General features: G+C 43.0%; 2 protein-coding genes across 2 annotated transcripts; one reads left to right on the top strand and one right to left on the bottom strand.

The window, feature by feature from the left end:
* Positions 1-1,020: 1,020 nt before the first annotated feature.
* On the top strand, positions 1,021-2,897 carry dlx5a (distal-less homeobox 5a). Its single transcript, XM_026347725.1, has 3 exons — positions 1,021-1,603; positions 1,983-2,167; positions 2,369-2,897. Exons 1-3 carry the CDS (start codon positions 1,246-1,248, stop codon positions 2,681-2,683), a joined length of 858 nt encoding a protein of 285 aa, XP_026203510.1. The 5' UTR covers positions 1,021-1,245; the 3' UTR covers positions 2,684-2,897.
* Positions 2,898-6,658: 3,761 nt separating this feature from the next.
* On the bottom strand, positions 6,659-9,933 carry dlx6a (distal-less homeobox 6a). Its single transcript, XM_026347729.1, has 3 exons — positions 8,696-9,933; positions 7,813-8,006; positions 6,659-7,559 (listed from the first exon to the last, which is right to left on the bottom strand). Exons 1-3 carry the CDS (start codon positions 9,000-9,002, stop codon positions 7,320-7,322), a joined length of 741 nt encoding a protein of 246 aa, XP_026203514.1. The 5' UTR covers positions 9,003-9,933; the 3' UTR covers positions 6,659-7,319.
* Between the last annotated feature and the right edge of the window lie 11,395 nt (positions 9,934-21,328).

Below are 21,328 nucleotides of genomic sequence, written 5' to 3'. Positions count from 1 at the left end.
GCAGTGTATGATACAATGTGTAGTTCTGAATGCACTATTGGTGCTCACACCTGTTGCTCAACATCCTCTTTTTAAATGTTGTTATGTGTTTTATTTTAATAGGCCAAGTTTAGTTTTGAATCCTTGTATGTCACCCCCAGTTTCACCGAGCACCATAACACTTCGTAACGATCTCTTTCTATTATCATTTATTTTTTTCAATATTTCTTTGCGTTTCCCCACCAGGTTGAGCTTGGTGTGCAGCTCCCCGGTTTTCCCCGCTGGTCGGCGCTGTTCACCACTGAATGCGCAAAGCCGAGGTGTTGCGCATTGATTTTGCAGCAGGTTTTAAGGTGAGATGAGATAGATGAATCTTTAATGATCCCCTGAGGTAAGCTGGTGAATCTTGACATTATTTGACATGTCATTAAAAGACCAACGAGCATGGAATTGAAAAAATGGATAGTGTGAAGTGGAAACTGTTGTTAGTTTAGACATATAAGGGATGCAGCCATATCAAATATATTGAAAAGGCTAGTAATATTCAGGATATATTGGAGATTTAAAACTGTTAGTCGCAAGGATGATTACACCAGAAATGGGCTAGAGCAAATATTTTATTAGCTTTGGCCCCAGTGTCTGTTTAAATAATAAAAAGATAAACAATAACCTCAGTGATCACCCTAAAATATTCTTATTTATGCAGTGTTTGGTTTCATGTGAGATGATTGGAACATTTGATTTCATACCATTTGGGGATTATTTTGCATTAAAAGACTCAATATGACGTTAATAAAATGCATATATAATAATGAAAATGATGGTAATAATCGGTCAGTCTTACAGCAGGAGGACTTTTTGGTAATGAGGTTTTGTCTCTCTAATTCAGCCTTCTGACAACGTCGTCTGGCAACACGGCCAACACTTTAATTGCTCCCATTGATTGATAGTATAAAAACACAACAATGCAGCCACATTGCCCGGGTGGTTTCCCCCCTATAAGAAAGCTGGCTGAGTGAATTGGGTGTAGCTGTGTCTGTGTGCGCCTTGGCCAATGGAACCAGATCCTCCCTGCAGTGCGTAAGAGCGCGATTTAGGATTTAACCAAGTCTTTGCTGCGAGGCTGGCTGCAGTCTTCACCAGAGCCCGACGGCCTGAGAGCCTTTTCAACAATGCCAGTGTAGTTTTCAGCCCACTTTGGAGTCAGACTGCCTCGTTTGTTTTGCTAATTAAATAAAACAAAACCCACGCGTTTCTTCTCGAAGTATGACTGGAGTATTCGACCGGAGGATCCCGAGTGTAAAACCTGCAGATTTCCAGAGCTCTTTTCAACTCTCCACCATGCATCATCCGTCTCAGGAATCTCCTACTTTACCCGAGTCCACCGCCACGGATTCTGGCTACTACAGTCCCGCTGGTGGAGTCACTCACGGTTACTGTTCGCCCAGTTCCACCGCGTACGGGAAGCCTCTCAATGCCTACCAGTACCAGTACCCAGGCGTAAATGGATCCGCTGGAAATTACTCGACAAAATCCTACACTGATTACAGTTCGTACACGACCCCCGCCTACCACCAGTACGCTGGGACTTACAGCAGAGTGCAAGCCCAGCCAAGTCCACAAGGTATGGGCCTGTTTTTTGGTATTATTAGTAAATTGTTATTTTGTAATCGAGTTAAACGAATAAGGAAAATGAATTGTCCATTTTGTATTTAGTAATTATTTTTTCCGATTGTTCTTGCGCGTAAAGCAAAATCAGAAATGTGTCAAGGACAACACATCTGGAATAAATACGAATTCCTGTTTATTTCAAACTACTTGATGTAATGGGATTTTTAGCTATTGTGAGATTTTTGCAAGTCTGGAATTAATTTGGTTTATGACAACTGGGTTTTAACGCGTCTAGACGGCAAACCACGCACAAAAGCATTAAAAAGACCGCGCGACGTGTAGCGGGTACACGGTCTCATTCGTGTGTCTTTCTCTTTTTCTTTTTTAAACAGACAAAGAGATAAGTGAGCCTGAAGTGAGGATGGTGAACGGGAAGCCGAAGAAAGTGAGAAAACCTCGGACAATCTACTCCAGCTTCCAGCTGGCAGCTCTGCAGAGGCGGTTTCAGAACACACAGTACCTGGCGCTGCCGGAGAGAGCCGAGCTGGCTGCCTCGCTGGGACTCACACAGACACAGGTGGGATTTTAGACAAAACGCAATTAAATTCGGTTTCACTTGAAAGTTGTCTTTGACCTAAATGTCTCGTAGTTAACATAATGACGTGGTGCTTTTTTTTTTTTTTTTGTGCGTCTTTACGCACCTTTTACACCTATTGTTTTTTTTTTTTTTAAGGTTTTATTTAGATATTAATTATGCAGTGCTCTGCTTCTTTTCCAGGTGAAAATCTGGTTCCAGAACAGAAGATCAAAAATGAAGAAAATCATGAAAAACGGCGAGCTTCCACCCGAGCACAGCCCCAGCTCCAGCGACCCCATGGCGTGCAACTCTCCACAGTCTCCGGCCGTATGGGACACTCAGGGCCCTTCCAGGCCGCACAGCCTGCAGCCACAAAACATCAACACCACTGCTTCTAACTTTTTGGAAAGCTCGGGATCATGGTACACCTCGGCCGGCAGCTCCATGACTTCCCACCTGCAGAACCCTAACTCGATACAGCACTCGTTGGCTCTTGGAGCGGGGACGTTATATTGAAAAAAAACAAAACAAAAAAACAAAACAAACAAACCCCATTTGTTCATATCCCATCTTCTTTTTCTCCTTCTATGGACTCGTGTTCAAAATTCAGAGGAATATGCAATGTATTTGATGACATAGAAGAAACGTGTAAAATGTGTAAATGTGTGCATGTAATTTATTGCATTTGGAAGACTATTAAACGTTTAAATGGACAGTGGACCTTCGAAACCTCCAGCCTCACTGCAGTTTGTTATTCTAACCCTCAGAGATTTTTTTTTTTTTTAAGTCTCACAGACATAAATAATGTTTGTGAGCCTCAGGTGCCGCACAAGGTTGTAAATCACAGCTGCTCGTTATTAAGATGATTTATCTGCAAATGTCGTAAATCGAATCTTGGTGGTTTTCATTTTCCATAACACCCACGATTTATAGTTATCATTTTCACCGTCATTTTTATTTTTTATTTTTTTTTTTGTTGAAGGCTATGAAGTTTATGTCTGCAGATATTACACACACACACAAAAAAAAGAATTACTATCTTGGAGATGCGCATTAGATAAATATCGCCATGTTCAAACTCAGCTCAGTCTGCATTTGCGACAACATGGGGAGGAAATGAAGAAAAGAAAAAGAATTTTAGTGCAAAGTTGTGACTTTATTAAATAAACATTAAGGGACAAAAATGCTCTTGTTAATACATTTCTGAGAAAGCATGGCTACTATGTAGCACAGCACGTGTTAACTCACCACAGTGATTTCACTTACTTTTAAATTAATACCGGTGCTTCTTTGAATTGACTCATCATTTGTAGGATATTATTTTTTGTGAGAATATCATTTGAAGTATCCTATAACATTTTTTATTGACTGATATTGTGTCTGTGGAAGTCAGTGGCTCATTTTCTTGATACTATTTATTGTATGTGTTTCATGGTGATATTATTAGAAGAAATATGTTTTTAGATATTCCTTTTTTATTAAAAACAATATTAATATCACTGGCATATTACTATTATTATTAATAATATTATTTGTGCCTTTGAATGATTACCTTTATCATTTCTGATCCTTCATGCTGAGTTTAGGTGGTGGTGAACCTGATTAAGCCTTTCACTTGTTTCCAGCTCCTCTGGAAAGAAAATGCCTGCTCCCCGCAGCAGACAGTCTGCAGCCTCTCTCTCGCTTTGTGTCCCCTACAATTAGCCGCTTTGAATGGCAGAGAGGAGGCAAAGGGGGCGGCACGGAGAGCTCAGACAATCCGCATTCCTGTGGGGGTAGACCGGTTCCAGAGCCCTGCGACTCCTGGCCGCGGCTTCCTTACCTTCCGGGGAAAATGTTTAAAAGAGAGAGAGAGAGAGAGAGAGAGAGAGAGAGAGAGAGAGAGAGAGAAGGAAAGAAGAAGAAAGGAAAATGCTTCACAATGTCACCCAGTTATTAGCAGGCAGTGAGAGAGGCGCGCCTGCAGTAAAACCACTGTGAGAAACGCTGGGAATCAGAAAAAAAAAAAAAAAAAGAAAAGCTAATTGAATTTTCCCGGTCAAACGCACAAAGATCATATAGGTGATTTTTTTTTAAAAAACAAAATCCACCCTCCCCTTCTCCATCTCTCCATCTCTGTCTCGCACACTAAACAATACTCCATGTGACCCGCACGCTGACCCATGCGCGTTACCTTTTCCACCTGACACAGAATCCTCTGCCTGCTCCTGGCGCTGCAGATACTTCACACACACACACACACACACACACACACACACACACACACACTGGAGAGCAAAAACGCTCTTCTTAATCTAAAGCGCCACACTGCGTGTTGTTTTCAGCCTAATTTCCGCTGTAGGCCAAACGGCGGTGGCGTAATTACAACACGAGCAGGTCACTCGAGAAATTCAGATTTCGCGCGCGCACCCTTGTGCACATTTGCGCACATGGGCCTCTATGTTTCTCTCTCTCTCTCTCTCTCTCACTCTCTCTCACACACACACACACACACACACACACACACACACAGCACTACTGTATGTCTCCCACTAGCCATCCATCTATCTCACACTTACACACACACACACACACACACTCACACACACTAGTGGTGCCATTATATCGAGAGCCCCCGTTTATTTCCAACCGAACATTTTCCACTCAGCTAGTTTCCCCCCGTTTTGCAAATCGAGTCTAAATAATGACAGTTAGCTTTACTGGACAGCTTCAACTGTAACACTCCACAATAATTATTCTCCAGGATTAGGGCCTCCATTATCATAATCTGGACATTGACAATTACCTATAATTTGCAAAGATGCGCTTGGTTCTTGATTGCAGAGGGCTTTTTTTTTTTTTTTCAAGCTCGCCATCACTAAACAGTGACAGTAATAACAGCTAATTTTGCAGGCAATATATAAGAGCTTACCGGGGTGTGCAAACACTTTCCCACCTGGATTTGCTTATTCAACCACCAGCAGTAAAAACCGTGCAGCGCTTTTTTAGGTTAGTCTGTGTCAGAGAAGCGGAGAGAGGTAAGGCTGGCTCTTCTATTTTCTGTCCTGTTTCACATCTTAAAGGACTAAAATCTCTCCACAGAGAGGAATGTTTTTACATTCTCCTAAAATGTCTTTTTTTTAAATGATTATTATTTATTTGATGGGCAGATTATTTTGTGCTGTGAATGTCTTTATGAGGCTTCTTCACTGTTTTGCATTGTCGGTGTGTGAAACCTTGTCAGGTGCTATAGGAGCGTTTGTGTGAGATGTCTGCTGAAGTGCATCAGCTACTGCTAATAGAGCTCAGCAGTAGCTCTCACACCCTCCCTGCATCCCCCCCATCCCCATACCTCTGTCACTCTAACACCATCCTCTCTATCCATCTATCTATCTATCTATCTATCTATCTATCTATCTATCTATCTATCTATCCTCAGTCTCACACTCTTTTAATGTAGCTCATCAAAGCCCCCTTTTTTGTCCCCCCCACATTTCCAAAAACACATGAAACGCGTCAGTTCTTGCAGCTGAATATGCACGATTGTGTATTTATGAGCTCTGTTGATGTTTACTCGACTGCTGCGTCGGGCTCCCTGCAGCCTGCAGATCAGGGTGCACATGGCCCAGGGGTAGATAGGCCCCAGCCTTGGGGGCCCCAGGTAGGGCTGAATGTGCGCCAGTGGGACATCCGCGACTTGACAGCTGCATGAAGCTTTTCAGCGTTGTAATTTCAGATAATATCCCGAGCGCTCACTCTTCTCAGCAATTTGTATATGAATAACCGAATAATTTTCCCTTTTGTTCCATCTGTGCTACCTCAAATCCAAATAAAGATGCCTTTTAGTATTAAAAGTGGTAGAAAATTACAGGTAATTATCTTTGACGGTAAAAACGCTGTAATCAGCGGGCTACATCAAAAATTACCCTAATTATGCCTGCATTTATGAGAATGGAAAAAAAGCCTCACTTGGATAAAAACCCACAAATTGTCCCAAATATCTCCTTCATATTGAACGCCACTGCAGCTGGCTGCTTTGTTCAACATCGATCCCGTGGAGCTTGGCATTTAACGGCCTGCATTAGGACGGAGAGAAGGGAGAAAACATTTTGTCAATACTTCTAATAATTGAGGGTGAAATGACAAGATAAGCTGGACCAGGAGCAAATGTCTTTCGAGGTGAATGTAGACAGCAGCGGTGCAGGGTAAGTTAATTTCCTCTGGTGTTGAGTGCATTTGATAAATCTATATACTGTCTTCATCAGTCACTGGGCGCTTTGCATTTATTTCACATGTTTACTCTGCTGAGATGGGCTTTCACTGAGCGCTGCGTCATTAACTTCCGTTCAGATTATCTTGTTGTAAGCTTGTGCACACCAGGGAAGACGGGAAATAGGCCTGTTCTAATGTGATGTTGGCCCAATAAGAAGCATTTAAGAAAAAAAAAAAAAAAAGGGCCTTGCTTAAAATGAGTTTTACATTTGGAAAATCATGCAACAGCAGGCGTCTGGGTTTTTTTTTTTTTTTCTGAGTCACGGTTTACTCAATCTGACAAAACATAAAAAGTGTATGTACAACTAAATTCGCAAATGATATTTACAGACAGACAATTTGCTTTTGTTTTGCATGTTGGAGAAACAACCAAAAAAAAAACAAAAAATGAAAAAAACAAAAATGAAAAAGAAAGAAAAAGTAAAAAGAAAAAGCAGTCAGGAGTCCACCATGGCAACAGGTTCTGGGCGCCACAGCGCATGTGGAGAATTAGCAGTCTTTTTGCCCAAAGTGGCTAAAATGTCACTGATAATATTTGGTATATTATTGACGTTCAGATGTTGACATGAATGAAAGCATAACAAATATGCGAGCCCACTGGACAGCCATGGACGCTAGAAAATATGGTTAGTTCCCTTGTTTGTGTCATCACACCAAGGCTTGGCTGCTTTATCTGTTTTATCCTTTTAGCCGAGGAGCAACGGAGAGGATGGTGGTGGTGGTGGTGGTGGTGGTGGGGGAGGTGTGTGTGTGTGGTGGTGGTGGTGGTGGTGGTGGGGGGGTTCTCTCCTCTCCAGCATCCAGTCTCCGCGCTGACACAAATTGTAGGCTACGTTGGAAACTGCATGGCGAAGGATCCGGAGGCCTCCAGACAGCTCACTGACCTTCCTCCCTCGTCAGTCTATCTCTGCATTGAGTCTTGATGTGGGGAGGAATACCAGTGAGAGTAGCCGGGCATGTAGCTGTTGCCCGGCATGTTTACTCCTTTGGACGAGGCCGAGACGTCCCATATTGGAGGGATGGTCGGGGAGCGCGGGGAGAGGGACATGGAGCCCGGTATAGGGTCGCTCTCGTGTGGGTTGCTGCCTTGCTTCAGCAGCTTCTTGAACTTTGACCTCTTATTCTGGAACCAAATCTTTACCTGCAGGGGAGAGAGAGCAAGAAGAATGCACGCCACTAGCAGGGGACCCACAGATGAAGAGACTGCGTGTAGTAGTTCAGTTTGTATTTGTGCAAGCACTGCAGCTACCAGTGGCACACAGGTCATAAGCAAAAACAAAAGCACAGCAGAGAAAGAGAAAGATCACCTTTATTGCAATTCATAGAATTACTGATATGCTCGCTTGTTGCGTTTACTTGTTAAAATGGAAAGCAGTGCGCGTTCTCCTCCATACCTGGGTTTGTGTCAGTCCTAGAGAGGCAGCCAGCTCGGCGCGCTCCGGTAAAGCGAGGTACTGTGTTTGCTGGAAACGGTGGTTCAGTGCTTGAAGCTGCAAACTGGAATAAATTGTCCGAGGTTTGCGAATCTTCTTGCCTTTGCCATTAAAACGAATTTCCCCATTTTCAATCACTGTCGTTTTCTGCTGCTCTGCAACAAAAACAAGCACTGTTATTATTCAAACCCACAGCCGGAGTCAGTTCATGTCTTGCGTGCAAGGGGAGACACCAACGCGTCTGCAGACCGCAGAAATAACGCGTTAAAGTGTGGCTAAAATTCACAGGCGCCAAAACGAAACCGTGTAAAACAAAACAAAAAAAAAAAAAAATGAAGTTACAAAGCTGATCAAACGCTGGGCTTCTCCCTCTCTGTCGTTGCCTTTACGCGCCGTCGCAGCTACAATCCTCATACGCTGTCATATTTAGGATATTGCTGGTAATGACATGTCAATTAAATGCTAATTACAACACTGAAGGCGTGCGGGCTGCCTAATTTCCAGGAGTAAGCTGGTGAGGATTTGCACGGTGGTGATGATCACACCCGGGGCATTAAAACAGGTTTCGTGGGAGCTGAGCAGCAAACAGGGAAACAAGCTGAATTATCTGTTGCCATTAATGCGCGACTTTCTGCGGTGTAGTCACCGGAGCCACGCTTGAAAAGAGAATTTGGAGCGACCGTGCGGTGGCTTTGGCGTGACACCAACACAGGGCATGGAGCAAAGGTTTGAAGCCCACCGTGTGCCACCCGGGCTAAAAAACGAGGCACGCGTTAATGGTGCCGGGGGATGGACGCGACGCGGTGCATTTTCCAGCTGGCTGTTGAAAACGGGGGTCTCTTACCTGTGCCGTCTAACCTTGTCTGTCCTCCTGTGTTGTTGTGATACGATGGCAGGTACGGGCTGTGGTGCGGATGGCTCACGTAGGGGTAGGGTAACGACCTGTTGTAGGTGTTCGTCCCGGGGTACGGGGTGTTGTCGTGCTGGTGGTGAGCGTGTGAGCCGGAGTGGAGACAATGCAGCGGGTAGTGGCCGCTGGCCATCGACGGGGAGCTCTGCTGTGAGTGCGACTGTTGCCCAAACTCCATGAAAGCAGACTTGGACGAGTCCTGAGCCTCCAGACCGTCAGCCATCGTAGTCATGGTCATCATCGAATTTTCTGCCTTGAGAGCACTCACCCCCCTCTCTCCCAGGACCAAATAGGTTTTCTCTCTCGCTGTGCTGTTGTCTCTCTCCCCTCTCCACCGCGAGCAGATATTGTCCTATTAACACCCGAATTTTCCAGAGGCGTCTTAATTCCCCCCCCCCTCTTGTCCTGTGATATTCTCACTCAAAAGTGGCGGAAGGTAGGCATAAGTTAAGGGAGAGATTTTAAGGTGGATTCTGTTAAAATTGAGCCCTTGCTTCCAGACTTGATGCAGACACTACAAGTAAAATGGTTTGTCTCCAAAGGGCAGCGCCTCCCGATTGGTCATCCTACCCAACGTCATCACTGCTCTGCGCTTCACGGAGACTTGAGCTGGAGTTAACCCACCTTACCAGCTCCCACCACAACTATGGGGGAAATAATATATGGTGGGAAAGACGCCTAATTCCGACAGACAAGTTTCACACGTAAAACCGACTCTTTCGGAACTGCCGTGTCGATTTTGTTTTTTACTCAAACCCCCAAATTACGCACGACGCACAGTGTGCAGTGCGCACTTTGATTCAGCCTGATGAGCCAGCAGTCTATATGTGGCTCTTTTTCTTCTCAACTTTTAACTCATACTTTGCTCTGGAACTACTTCCACATAAAACAGCATCACACAAACATTAGGAATATTAATATCCTAACATAATACACAGATACACGCACAGACTTTAAACCAAACGCCAGTGGATTATTTACACATTAGTGCTGCTCTCCAAAAACATTCATCTTCACATGTCATTTAGCATCGTTTACACGGATTAAAATCACTTTTCCTCTCATTTATAGCAAAAAATTCAAATGGCAATGCAATAATGCAACAATCCCAGTCGTAATAGAAAGTCGCAAATGACTTTCTAGCTTTAGGGGCATATTTATACTAGGAGGTGATCTGTTTTTTGTCAAGGAAACTCCAGAAACAGGTGGAACTGCTTAACATATAAGTGTAAATAGGCCCACAACGCCAGGATTTTTTTTTTCTAATTTACAAATGAGTACGTTTGCATTTATTTTACAAATAATTCAATTTTTTTTTTTTTTTGCAGTGCAGCACTTGCTTTCATGTCACCTAATGAGCAATCCCTCTTTAAGCCCCCCTCTCCTCTGATACTAACATATATAATAACTGTTCGTTTTTCCTTGGGGCTACTGACCATATGATTAAAGATTCTCAGACAATTCAAAATACAGTACGTGTGACACATCAAATAACAATATGCCTGAGGTACAATAGGTTATTTTGTAGATAGAAGGGTGGATACCGAGATAAACTGACAGTGTCTTTTATCCCTGTTGTAATATGAGGCCTGGTAGGGTCCTCAATATATGTAAATTATACAGTTTCCCTCTGAGGGCTGCATGTTCGATTCGCAAATAGGAAGAAAATGCTATTTCCGCTTATACTAATACAATAGACATTCAAATCATGTTTTGCACTACTTTCAGCACATTTTTTTTGCCGTAACATAGCATTCAGAGCTTTTACAAAAAAAAAAAAAAAAAAAAAAGGCGATGAAAAATAATTATGGTTGCAATCAAGTTACTACGAAAACCTATTTGATTAGCGGCCACACTTTACTCAAATTGCAGCTATAAAATTAAGAACAATTCGCCTGTAATGATTATGGACTGGATTTATTTTGGGAGGGTGGAATAAAAGTGGATATAGCATAAATTATCCCCTAATTATACGCCAGTGTCGCCTCAATTATCCTCTTATCAAAAATGGTTGTCTAAATGCAGCGTTTAGTTTCAATTTTCTCCTTTTCTGTAACAAGAACTTGGTACCTTGCTATTATCGTCAGCTACGGTTGTTATTTACTTTGTGGGATTTAAAAAGTGCACAACCCAGCCGGATAATCATTTTACAGCAGCGGACCAAGAGAGGAGCACAGAGGCAGCAATGTGAGCCGCAGGACGTCCACATGGATTTGTTTCATTCTCTCTGAGATTCAGTTAGTGTCTTATTTTTTTTTTAAATTAGAGTCCTTGTGCGTCTTCTGGAGCGCTGCAGGTAAGAGCTGCTGTTGAATGCTCTTTTATGTTCGCTGTCATTGATAAATGTTTTTTTTTTTTTTTTTGGCACTGATAATGCTGTTATCAGACGGCCATTTTACATCACACCTTTGGCTCACACTGGCCTCGCAGACCTTGCAGGACTCGGCGCACCTCGGTCACCCCTCAGTGACCTAACATAGTGGCCAAGTCCCCGCGTTCCGCTTGGACACGCAGAAGAGAAACCAGATCCTATATCTTTTCTAATCGCCTTTGAGTGCTACTACAAAGACAGACATGCTTTGCGGTGATGTTAGTTGCTTCCCTGCGGGCTAAAAATCCCTGAGCTCGAGTGGGAGAGACGTCCTCATTCTTCAGGTTTTGCAGCATCATGTTTGTGCCACCGCAGGATTATTAAATTGCGGGCTAACAGTGCGCGTAATGTCAAAGTCGAGGTGTCCCGCAGGGGTGTTGGGAGGCCTCTGGAGCTCAGGGAGATGAAGTTACGTGCTGAAAGGACGGATTTGTTTGCCTATATAGAACATGACATACTGGAACCTGGTGCTTTTGAAATGTTTAGGATGTAGCCTGTTGTATGCGTGATGACAACCGTGTCATATGATGCTGACAGTGACAGGATTCATTTGAAGTAAAACATCAATTTGGGCTCCTGAAAATGCTTCAGATTTTAAAATAAAGGCACATTAAGCGCATTTAACGCTTTCACCTGCAGATTAACGGATCCTGCTCTGCTCTGCCCCATTCATTTTGGATTGGGAGGGTTCATAGCCTTATCCTGGAGAGAAATTATTTTATGTTTCTGTTTCGTCCAAATGTCAATCACAAAATGAACAGCGTTCAGCTACAAATCTAGAAATCACTTTGTCCCTAAGTAGATGATTGACCTTCAGCACAATCAATGGCCGTGGTGGTTTAACAGAAGTGGTCTTTATTTCCAGCTGTCTTATAAACGCTGATGAATGACTCTCTAAAATCACTCCAATATCAAACCGCTGTGGATGTATCAGGCCTGGGATTTCCCTCACATCCATTGTCTGAGCTGGGATGCATGGAAACGGAGAATATTTTACACTCCGGTTGTTGGTGTAATCTGGTGTTATGGGTAAATCGGTCCAGTGTCAGTGTATGCATGCGTACAACTACACCAAGAAAAAGAAGAAGAAAAAAAATATATCCTTAAGTTGGATGGATATCATAGTATGCACATAGATAAGGCTGCATATATAACATGGTAGATTTACGCACACGTTTCCAGGAGGTCAGCTTAAATATAACTAGTTCTATCCTTTTTCCTCTCCTCTCTTCTCTTTGAATATTATGTGTCACTGGCTGTTTTAACGCTGCACATTTTTTTATTCTTTTCTCTTCGGTCACATGTGTTAATCATCTCTGAGCTTTAACACAGAGTTCCAGCAAGACACGGGTCATAATTGTAGGAGAGGCTGGGCGTTTGTGGTCGGTCCCTCTAAACAGCTATTGACTGGCTCGCATGAAAAAACCACCTCCTTGGCTGCTCAGGGACCCGAACGACTGGGGACTTTGAGGCTTGTCACTGCAGACAGTGACCGGGAGGCACTTAAACGACATGTCTCCCTTTTCAACAGCGCAAAGCCACTGGAGCTTCACAGACAACCAGGCGTCGACGGCTCTCCATCTCTGCCGTGTGAAAGGCGGGAAGTGGCGACGAGAATGCATACCACAAACAGCTGTCAGTATAACACGGTTCATTGTAACTAGATTCAGAGGGAGCAACCCCCCCCTCACACACCCACATGAGCCCCAAACGATCACCGAGCCCCCTGTACCGCTGCAGTAGATTTCATCCGTGCCCAAATGGTGGCGCGCCGCTTTTACGCACACAAATTGCGCACACCATGCTAATGCAAACCAACTCATGCAGAGCTTTGATGTGTTTTTGTAAAAGCGTGCAACTACACCAAGAAAAATTAGTGTGGTTTTGTCATAAAGAAAGGCACGCGTTCCCAGGCAGGCGACGGTTTATAATAAGTTTTGCTTTATAAATTAGTCTTACATTATGTAGAGTAAATAGTAAAATTGGCATGTGCAGGCCCCAGGTGCAGGCAAGGGCCTTCGGATGGACTCAGTGGAACGTGTTGGTAGAGGAACCAAATGTCCACAAATAAACAAAGATCTCCAACACAGAGCCTCCACATCCTCTCATAGACTAATGGATTTCATTTGGCACGACCGGAGCTGCACTGGTCCCACTCATGGCCAGCGTCCTAATTAAGGTTGCTTGTTTCTCTTCTCGCCTTCTCTCACTGCATGTTTAGGTCCACCCGAGTAATTGCATTGCTCGGTTTCCTGCACCAGCCAGACGGTTTTTAGATTTTTTTTTTTTGAAATAGTGCAAAGAAACGTGAAAATCAATCATTTTGCATTTCGCGATCAGCAGAAAGGGAAATTGCCACTGTTTTCTTACGTTTCTGGCCATGTTACCAATGCCAATAAGACAATAAAAGTAAAACAATTTAAGATAAATATAGGCTGATGTCTTTGTCAGTTTACGTCCCAGAATATTTATATGTTTATATTCGCCATGCGCTCAGGTCATGGATAGTAGGGCGAACAGCTGTATCTAACTCTATGATCCTGTGTTTCAGCTCAGTAACAAAGGAGCTATATTCAAAAAGTTGATCTGAATTTTATGTTGGTGACAAATAAGACTAGTGAGAGCCGGGGACGTGCATTGGTCCCCCCCTTTTTTTTTTCCTCTCTCGATTTAATACGCGACATTATTAGGTCTGACAGCACAGTGGTCGTTCTTGAAGGAGAGGATTTGGTCGGTAGATGACAGACAGGAAGGCCAGCAATCATAGGCTCTTTTTTTTTTTTATCAGAATGTACTGTTCGATGCCGTTTATCCCTGATGATAGAAAATTGCTCTGTTGCCAGGACGCTGCCGCCGAAATAGAGGGCAGGAGCAACATTTCCATTTTCCAGTTTGAAAGCCATTGAAATGAATTAGTAAAAATGAAAAAAAGGGAAAAATGAGAAAGAATCCCCCGGTAAACAAAGGGGAGCAAACAAAGATACCATTTTCCTTTGCCGAGAATCCACCCTCCTCATTTTCCGTTTTTTTTTTTTCTGTTGCAGAGTGATGGTTTTACTTCAACAGTCGCAAATCACATGCTTGGCTTCTAATGTAGTCCAAGGCCCGGGCCTACTTCAAAGACAATTATTTATTTCCCAACCTCCTGGAATAATTAGAGCGCCTTTTCATCTGTCGTGACGGAGAAACACACACACACACACACACACAGAGAGAGAGAAAGAAATTAGGAAAGAAAGAAAACCTGACAACAAGAAGTATTTAGCAAACTCCTGAAATGTGTGACGAGTAGGCACAAATGAACAGTAACCTGGCTCAGGGGGAGAAATGAGATTAGTGAATGACACAAAATGCTTAAATTTAGAAAACGTGGCGTAAAAAGTGGAGCGTTTGGACAATTGGAGCTGAAATTGCACGTATGTAAAATATATTAGTCCAATATTTATTATTATTATTATTATTATTATTATTATTGTGTTTCTATTGGTGCTACTATTATTGTCCTAATAATCTCCAGTGTTTAAATGTGGCTAATCATTAAGACAAATACTTCCAAAACACCAAAATGTAGAAATTAGAGAATACAAACATTAGAATAAAATGAAATATTGTAATAGATGATTTAAAAATAAGCATAATATCAGGATGGAGAATGTTTTTTTTTAAAGCTTCCACTGGTTGTTTTTCGTTAAGGGAGTACAATTAACAGTCATTTAAGGATTATTCATCCGTGGCACAGACAGATGCTGTAGTGAGGCCACCCTCAGTACAGGAGGTGGTGTCCGAGCAAGGTGGTTTAAAGCCCCCACAGTGTCTAAGCGCGCCTCTAGTGCGCGCCACACGCAGCATAGATGGTGCATGATGGATGGAGAAGTGACACCCGAAACACTGGAGTATGGTGAACTGTTGAGAAAAGCGCATAACAAACCGTGGAGGGATATTAAATGTCCCTGTTGCGTCAGTCATTGCGAGAGCATAACGAGGTTTTAACAAGAATATCACACGACAGCTGCCTCTGATTGTTTGGAAATTCATTAAAAATGGCTACATACTTAATGAGCTGTGGTACCCAACTATTACAGGGGCTGGGAAAGAAAGGCAACCCCGGTTAGTCGTTACGTTTGTCTGTTTCTCAATATAGTGCGAGATTTAAACACAAACATGGCTCCCTGCTACAAAGCAAATCCTAATGAATAATGACTTAAAATGTGGAGCATATGTATGATAAATAAACCCACCAGCAGGCTATTAACATTTCACTGAGACCTGAAATTGAGACTCAACTAGATGATCCTCATAATAAAGAGAGGGGGGAAACACCAGGATAGAGTGCTAAACTCTATATGAAGGAGTTTAAATTGGCACTAGAGGAAATATAGACTGCTATTAACAGGAAGGTTTGCTCTTACACAAGATTAAAGTTTGCAGCGCTCACTAAAAACAAAGTTTGGTGAGAATACCCTGCAGGCACATCTCTAGTAGGAAAATACCTCCAGGCACATGGCCTCCGTGCACACAAAGTGATAACAAAATAATGTGAGCTCCAACAGGAAAGTCTTGGCTCTCATCTAGGAATGAATGGCCCAGTAGAGGAAGTGCTGGCACACAATAGCCAACAGTGACTGCAAAATAAAAGAGTCTGAAATTTAAGAGCACACTGTGAACTGAAGTGGAAGAAAAGTGAGGAGAAAGGGAGTCACACCTGGCGAAATGTAGTGTGGTGGACAAGCATGTCTCATTCTCAGATGCTGCTCGAGTTCTCATGAACTGTGGGTTGCGGGAGTTTGTCAGGAGATCACTGTGGACCTTTGTCTGCTGCACATTAAGACACTCCTACCTGAAACTGCATTTCAGACTGGGCTTTAGTTTGCTCCTGGGCTCAGTTAAGCCATCGCCTTGCTGGCAGAAAGTTGGAGTGACTGAGTAAATGATGTGTAACATTGCCTGTGTAGCCCTGCATTTTCTGGAGCAGGCCTGTTATTGCTGTCCATCCCTCCTGGAGAAAAGAGAAAAGATGTTCTACTTAAAATGATCAGTAAAAATAATAGAAATCACAATGAAACGCTACAGAAATATTTTTTACAAATATACATACAAATAAAGCCTGCATTTTAAAATGCTGCAGACGTTAAAACAGTCCAAATGTTGATTTTAATATTGCCTGGGCCTTAAAATGAGCAAATCAGCTTTCTAACACACAGACCGTATGTATTTGTCTAGATGTCTATAGCCAGCCTCATAATATCATAGTCATTCATTTGTTAGCGTGAAAGCCCTCAGCACCTTTATTTTCATTTGCTCTGAACTGTCAGATTTGAGTGGAGTTTTTTTTTTTTTTTAGGACTTTGTCCGTTTTGGTGAAGGTATCCAATTATTGTCATCATTGCCCTTGAAAATGCATTACGCCTCACCTGAGGGCTCACTCAATCAAAGAGACTGAAGGGGCGATTAACAGATGACTTCTGACCTTAATCCATTGCAAAATCACCCAAAAGGGCCAGACGGCAATCAACATCTCTCTTTCAGCTTCGTGTTGCCAAACTTTCTTATTGTTGACGTCTCACCTTGAGCATCATGATGGCAATTCTGGGTTTGGGACGTTGAACATCGTCTTCCGTCATGTGGTGTTTTGAACATCCAATCCATCACATTTTTTACATTTCACAAGTTTCTTCAACCGTGAATTGAATTGGATTTGCTTGTGTTCGTATTTAGCATTTGTTAGCAACATTAACAAAACAGTGAAAGTTAGTTGTAAGCAGATGTAAGGACATTATGGAGTATTTATTAATAAATGTTTTTTCTATGATATTATTTCACGTGTGCTTTACTATGTTGTCATCCACTATATGTTAATACAGCAGCTTGGACTTGTTAATAAAGTGCTTGCAAAGTGTTTATTACATCTCTAAACTGATGAATAGGCTTACTGAAACTTAAAAAAATAAATAAAAAGCTGTTTAAGGAGTTTCGTTCAGTGATTTAAAATGAGTTTAATTAAAGAAATTTAGAAGCTTGAGGGAAAATCGGCACTCAAGAGAGTTTAAGATCAAACAATTGAAACATTAGTTGGACAATTACTTTATTTAGTGAAACTACTGTATCAACTGCAGGTTGTAATTCCCTTTAAACAAGCTGCATCTTCTTCCAAGCTGGTGGATTTACAACATGGTTGTATACATGAGGCTTAGTATGTTCACTGATTTCCTACTAAATTAATTAAAATGAAGATTACAGGAGTAACGTGTTTAATTTCAGTAAAAGGTGACGTGATCATTGTCATTGCTTTCTAAAAATAAATGCCTGTAAATAACTTTTCCTTCTCTTTGTCCCCCCTGTTCTCACTTTTCCAATCTCTCTCCCTTGTTTTTCCATCACGCCCACCTTCCACTCATGGTCTCCATGCCCCTGTGTGTGTGTGTGTGTCCAGCCACTGCTCTCCATCTCTCCTCCATCCCGTCCCCTTCTCTCCTCTCCATCTCCCTCTTCATACCCACTCTACCCCTCTCTCCTGTTCCCCTCAACCTCACTCTCCGCTCCCTAACCCCCCCCCCCCCCCGCAACCCACCACCGCCCTTCCCTCCCCCCCCCCCTCATAGGTACGCCTCCATCCCCTCTTGGCAGCTCCATCTCCTTCTAGCCTCCCCCCTGTCTTTCCTCCCTCTCTCTGGTTGGTTTCCACAGCTGTGGTGAGTGAGGGGCAGATGACCGGAGAATTGGCCCCTGGGAGAGCGCTGAGCCATCCTGGTGCTATTAGGCTCGTGGCTAATAATAGGTGTTTCAGACCAGGGGAAGATCAATCAGGGGGAATCATGGGGAATGTTCGGAGCAGCGCTTTTTACACATCGGCCCAGATGGATGAAATTACACTTGTCAGTTTTTAGTTGCATTACTCCCAAATTGGTTGTCTACTCTTTTTTTCTCCCTCCCTCCCTCCCTCCCTCGCGCTCTCTCTTCTCTCCTTTCTCTCTCTTTGCCCTCATTCATGTGTCAGTGGCTTGCTAAATGGATTCAGTGGTGAAATCCCTGTCATTTTTGTCTTTTCTCTGTTTAGCCCTCAGCCAGCAACTTTGTTGCCTGCATATGTGCACTTAGAAGAAATCAGCGTATGAGCTTGTCTTATGCCTCAGGCAATTTCCATGTTAAAGGCAAAAGAAAGTGATGTTCCATATGTGTTCTGCATGTATAATGAAACACTGTGATTGACTCTCAAACACTCAGAGTGGAATTGAAACAATTCAGTGATCAATAGAAAAGTAATGTCTTTTATTTGAGTTTTTATTCCAGCGATTTTTCAAACCAGTCATCCGTGCATCTTTCTGATATGAGGATTTGTTCATGTTTCTGTTTTATACCATTGTAAACTGTGTATTTTCTTCTTTTCGCTTTATTATTTCATGTACTAACTGACTAACTAGCAATGATAATATGAAGATGATAACCAAAATGTTTCAATTGATAAATGTGTAAAGTACAATAATTATTTTTTAAGTGCCTGAAAATGAGTCTAATTGTAATGTAATTAAATCTGTCAGGTGGAAATGAAACCTTCAGACTGTAGCTTGCTGTTTCAACACTGAATAAAATCCACAACAAAATCCCAAGTGTATTTTTTAACATGAATTGATGTTTCATAATGACGGCCTAGGACTGAACGTAACGCAGAATTCTGCAAAAAGGAACAATAAGGAACAAGAAAGCAGTGCTACGGCGAGATGTTTACGTAAGGTAAAGGATTTGAGCAGTGGTTTAATGCTTCTTTACCATTTGCAGTCTAATACTATAGGAGCTCCTTGTGTGATTGATTGACTTGGACTCAGAAATGTTGAAAATGTTTTACCACAGCAGGTGAAAATCTGATATCAAAGTGGTAATTGAATGGCCTGAGCTGTAGTATTTCTGTGCAATTGCAGAGAGAGCGAGAACAAGCTTAGTAAGGTGAAAGGGGTTTATGTCTGGCAGTGTATATGCGAGCCATACAGCATATCATCTAAACCCCCTTAAGCTCCTGATGTGTTACATGATAACTAGCACAGCATGTCAGTCGGAAAGGTGACTATGGAGGCTGAGAGGGATCATTTTGAGGCAGCCACACAACAGCTATTTGTGTCAGTGATTTCCACTTCTGACTAGGCCTTGACAGACTAAAATGTTTAGTGTTTTCTACGCTTTCTTTGCAACCTGTTCTCACATTAGCAATTGTGCCTCGATCTGGCTACCAGATAAGTCCTAGGGCTTAAAGGGGGGTATAACATTGATATATTACAGTGTTTGCTTGTTTTACTCCTGTCTAAGACAAGCGGCTACTACACCCTGTCACCGAAACACGAGCATGACAATCACAGCAGAAGATTGGCCGTGTGCTAAAGTAGCTTCTGTGAACAGCTCACTGGGGAGACATTTTTTTCCTCGCTGGAAATCAACACAATCCCCCCAGATGTTGGGGTCTCCCAGTCCGCAGAGCAGCCTGATGTGGGAGAAGTTCCTCAATGTCTGATTGCAAAACTGAGGAGACAGGAAACAGAACAGGTTTCTTTGACTGAAAGCGTGGTGACCATGGGGGAGGGAACCGGGGCCTCTGTGAGAGAGAGTCTCCTTAGCAACGGGAAGAAAATTAACATTGACATCCTGACTTCCCAGCAAAACTCGTCTCAGGGCTTGGGTAGGATATTTCCATGTGGCGAGCAAAAGAAAAAAAAAAAAAAAAAAAAGGATTTTCAAAAGCTGATATAAAGACACACACTCCCTGCTTGTCTTCTATTTATATTGAAATGAGTTTTGTCCTCCTCAGCTCGGCTTGTGTGTAGTGAATACAGAGAATCCTAATGTATGTATTTTGCTCATTTTACTGTGTCTGGCGTTTCCGCGCCCCTCCTCTGTGACTCTGTGTTTGCCTCCTGCTGTGGTAAACACAACATTGCTATGATAGCACATGCATTTCAGAAAGCTCAAAACACCGCAGAGGAGCCGAAACATTCATTCTCTCTCCCTCTCTCTCTCAATCTCTTCCCCCTCTCCCTCTGCCTCTGTCAGTCCTCTCCCTCACTTCCAGCCAAGGTATTCAGCTCCCATGATTGCAAACACGCATAATGACAGCATCTCCTGCGGGCCAGCGGAGGTACCCCACTGATGCTGAGAGACTCTATCCTGTCGTCACATTGCAGGAAATTTGTCGGCAGTGCACACTGGAGCCTGGTGAGCTTTGGCAAGGCACCGCCAGAAGCTGGGCTGGTTGTTTTTTGTTAATAAAATGAAGTGCAAATTGTGCCGGGCTCGTATGCTTTGGAACAGCTCACTGCTTCCTCCCATTACGAGGCCAGGGCGAGCGCCATGGAAGCATAAGCGTGAATACATTATAAAGTAATGAGGAAACATCCAGGAGAGGGTCACGGGGGGCGTCAAGCGGCTCCAGAGGCCTCACCAAGAGCTTTCAATGTGCTCTGTGATGGATTAGTCATTCGTGTTTGAAGAGCGAGCGAGAGGTGGAGTTCAACAATGTTACACATAGCAACAGTTGCTAAGAGTTGCAGCGAGCGAGGCCTATTCAGTTTGTGAATATGTACAGTTGCTGCTCAACAGGAATATAGGTGAATAGAGATAGAGCTGTTTTGTGTATCAATGATGATGATGATGGTGACATTTCTAACAATGCCACATAATATTCATGAACATGGAAACACAGCTAGGAGCCATGGGTAGTGGAGAGGATAATAATGTAAACCATTCATGCCACAGCAGCATGAGAGTGGCTAAGACAAGATGTCACTGATATCTGGAATATGAAGCAAATTATGTTTTGTGGATGTAAAAATCCAACACAAATTCTTACCATGACTGCAGCTGGAGGAACCCCCCCCCCCCCCCCGCCGCCCCCCCCCCCCCCACCACCACCACCACCACCAAATGAAACCCATACAGCCTGGGTTTGGATTTAAAAAAACGCAACGCTCACCAGCAAAGCATCCAACTAAGAGAATTATCAAGGCCCGCTTGGAAACCAGCTCTCTTCAACGTGTCACAGGAAACATTAAATTCCCAGTGACACACTAAACCCAGCAAGCAAGCCTTGAGTGCATTAGATGGACTCTCCCTGTCAATCCCGCATCACACAAACAGGTCACATCGTATACATTCCCATATAGTGGGTTGGGTGGCAGCGAGTAGTGCAGAGGGAGGCTGGTTTGAGCATAGTGCTT

Source organism: Anabas testudineus, chromosome 11 (assembly GCF_900324465.2).
Source record: "Anabas testudineus chromosome 11, fAnaTes1.2, whole genome shotgun sequence".
In the NCBI taxonomy this organism is placed as follows: Eukaryota; Metazoa; Chordata; class Actinopteri; order Anabantiformes; family Anabantidae; genus Anabas; species Anabas testudineus.
This window is presented reverse-complemented; position numbering and strand designations above follow the sequence as displayed.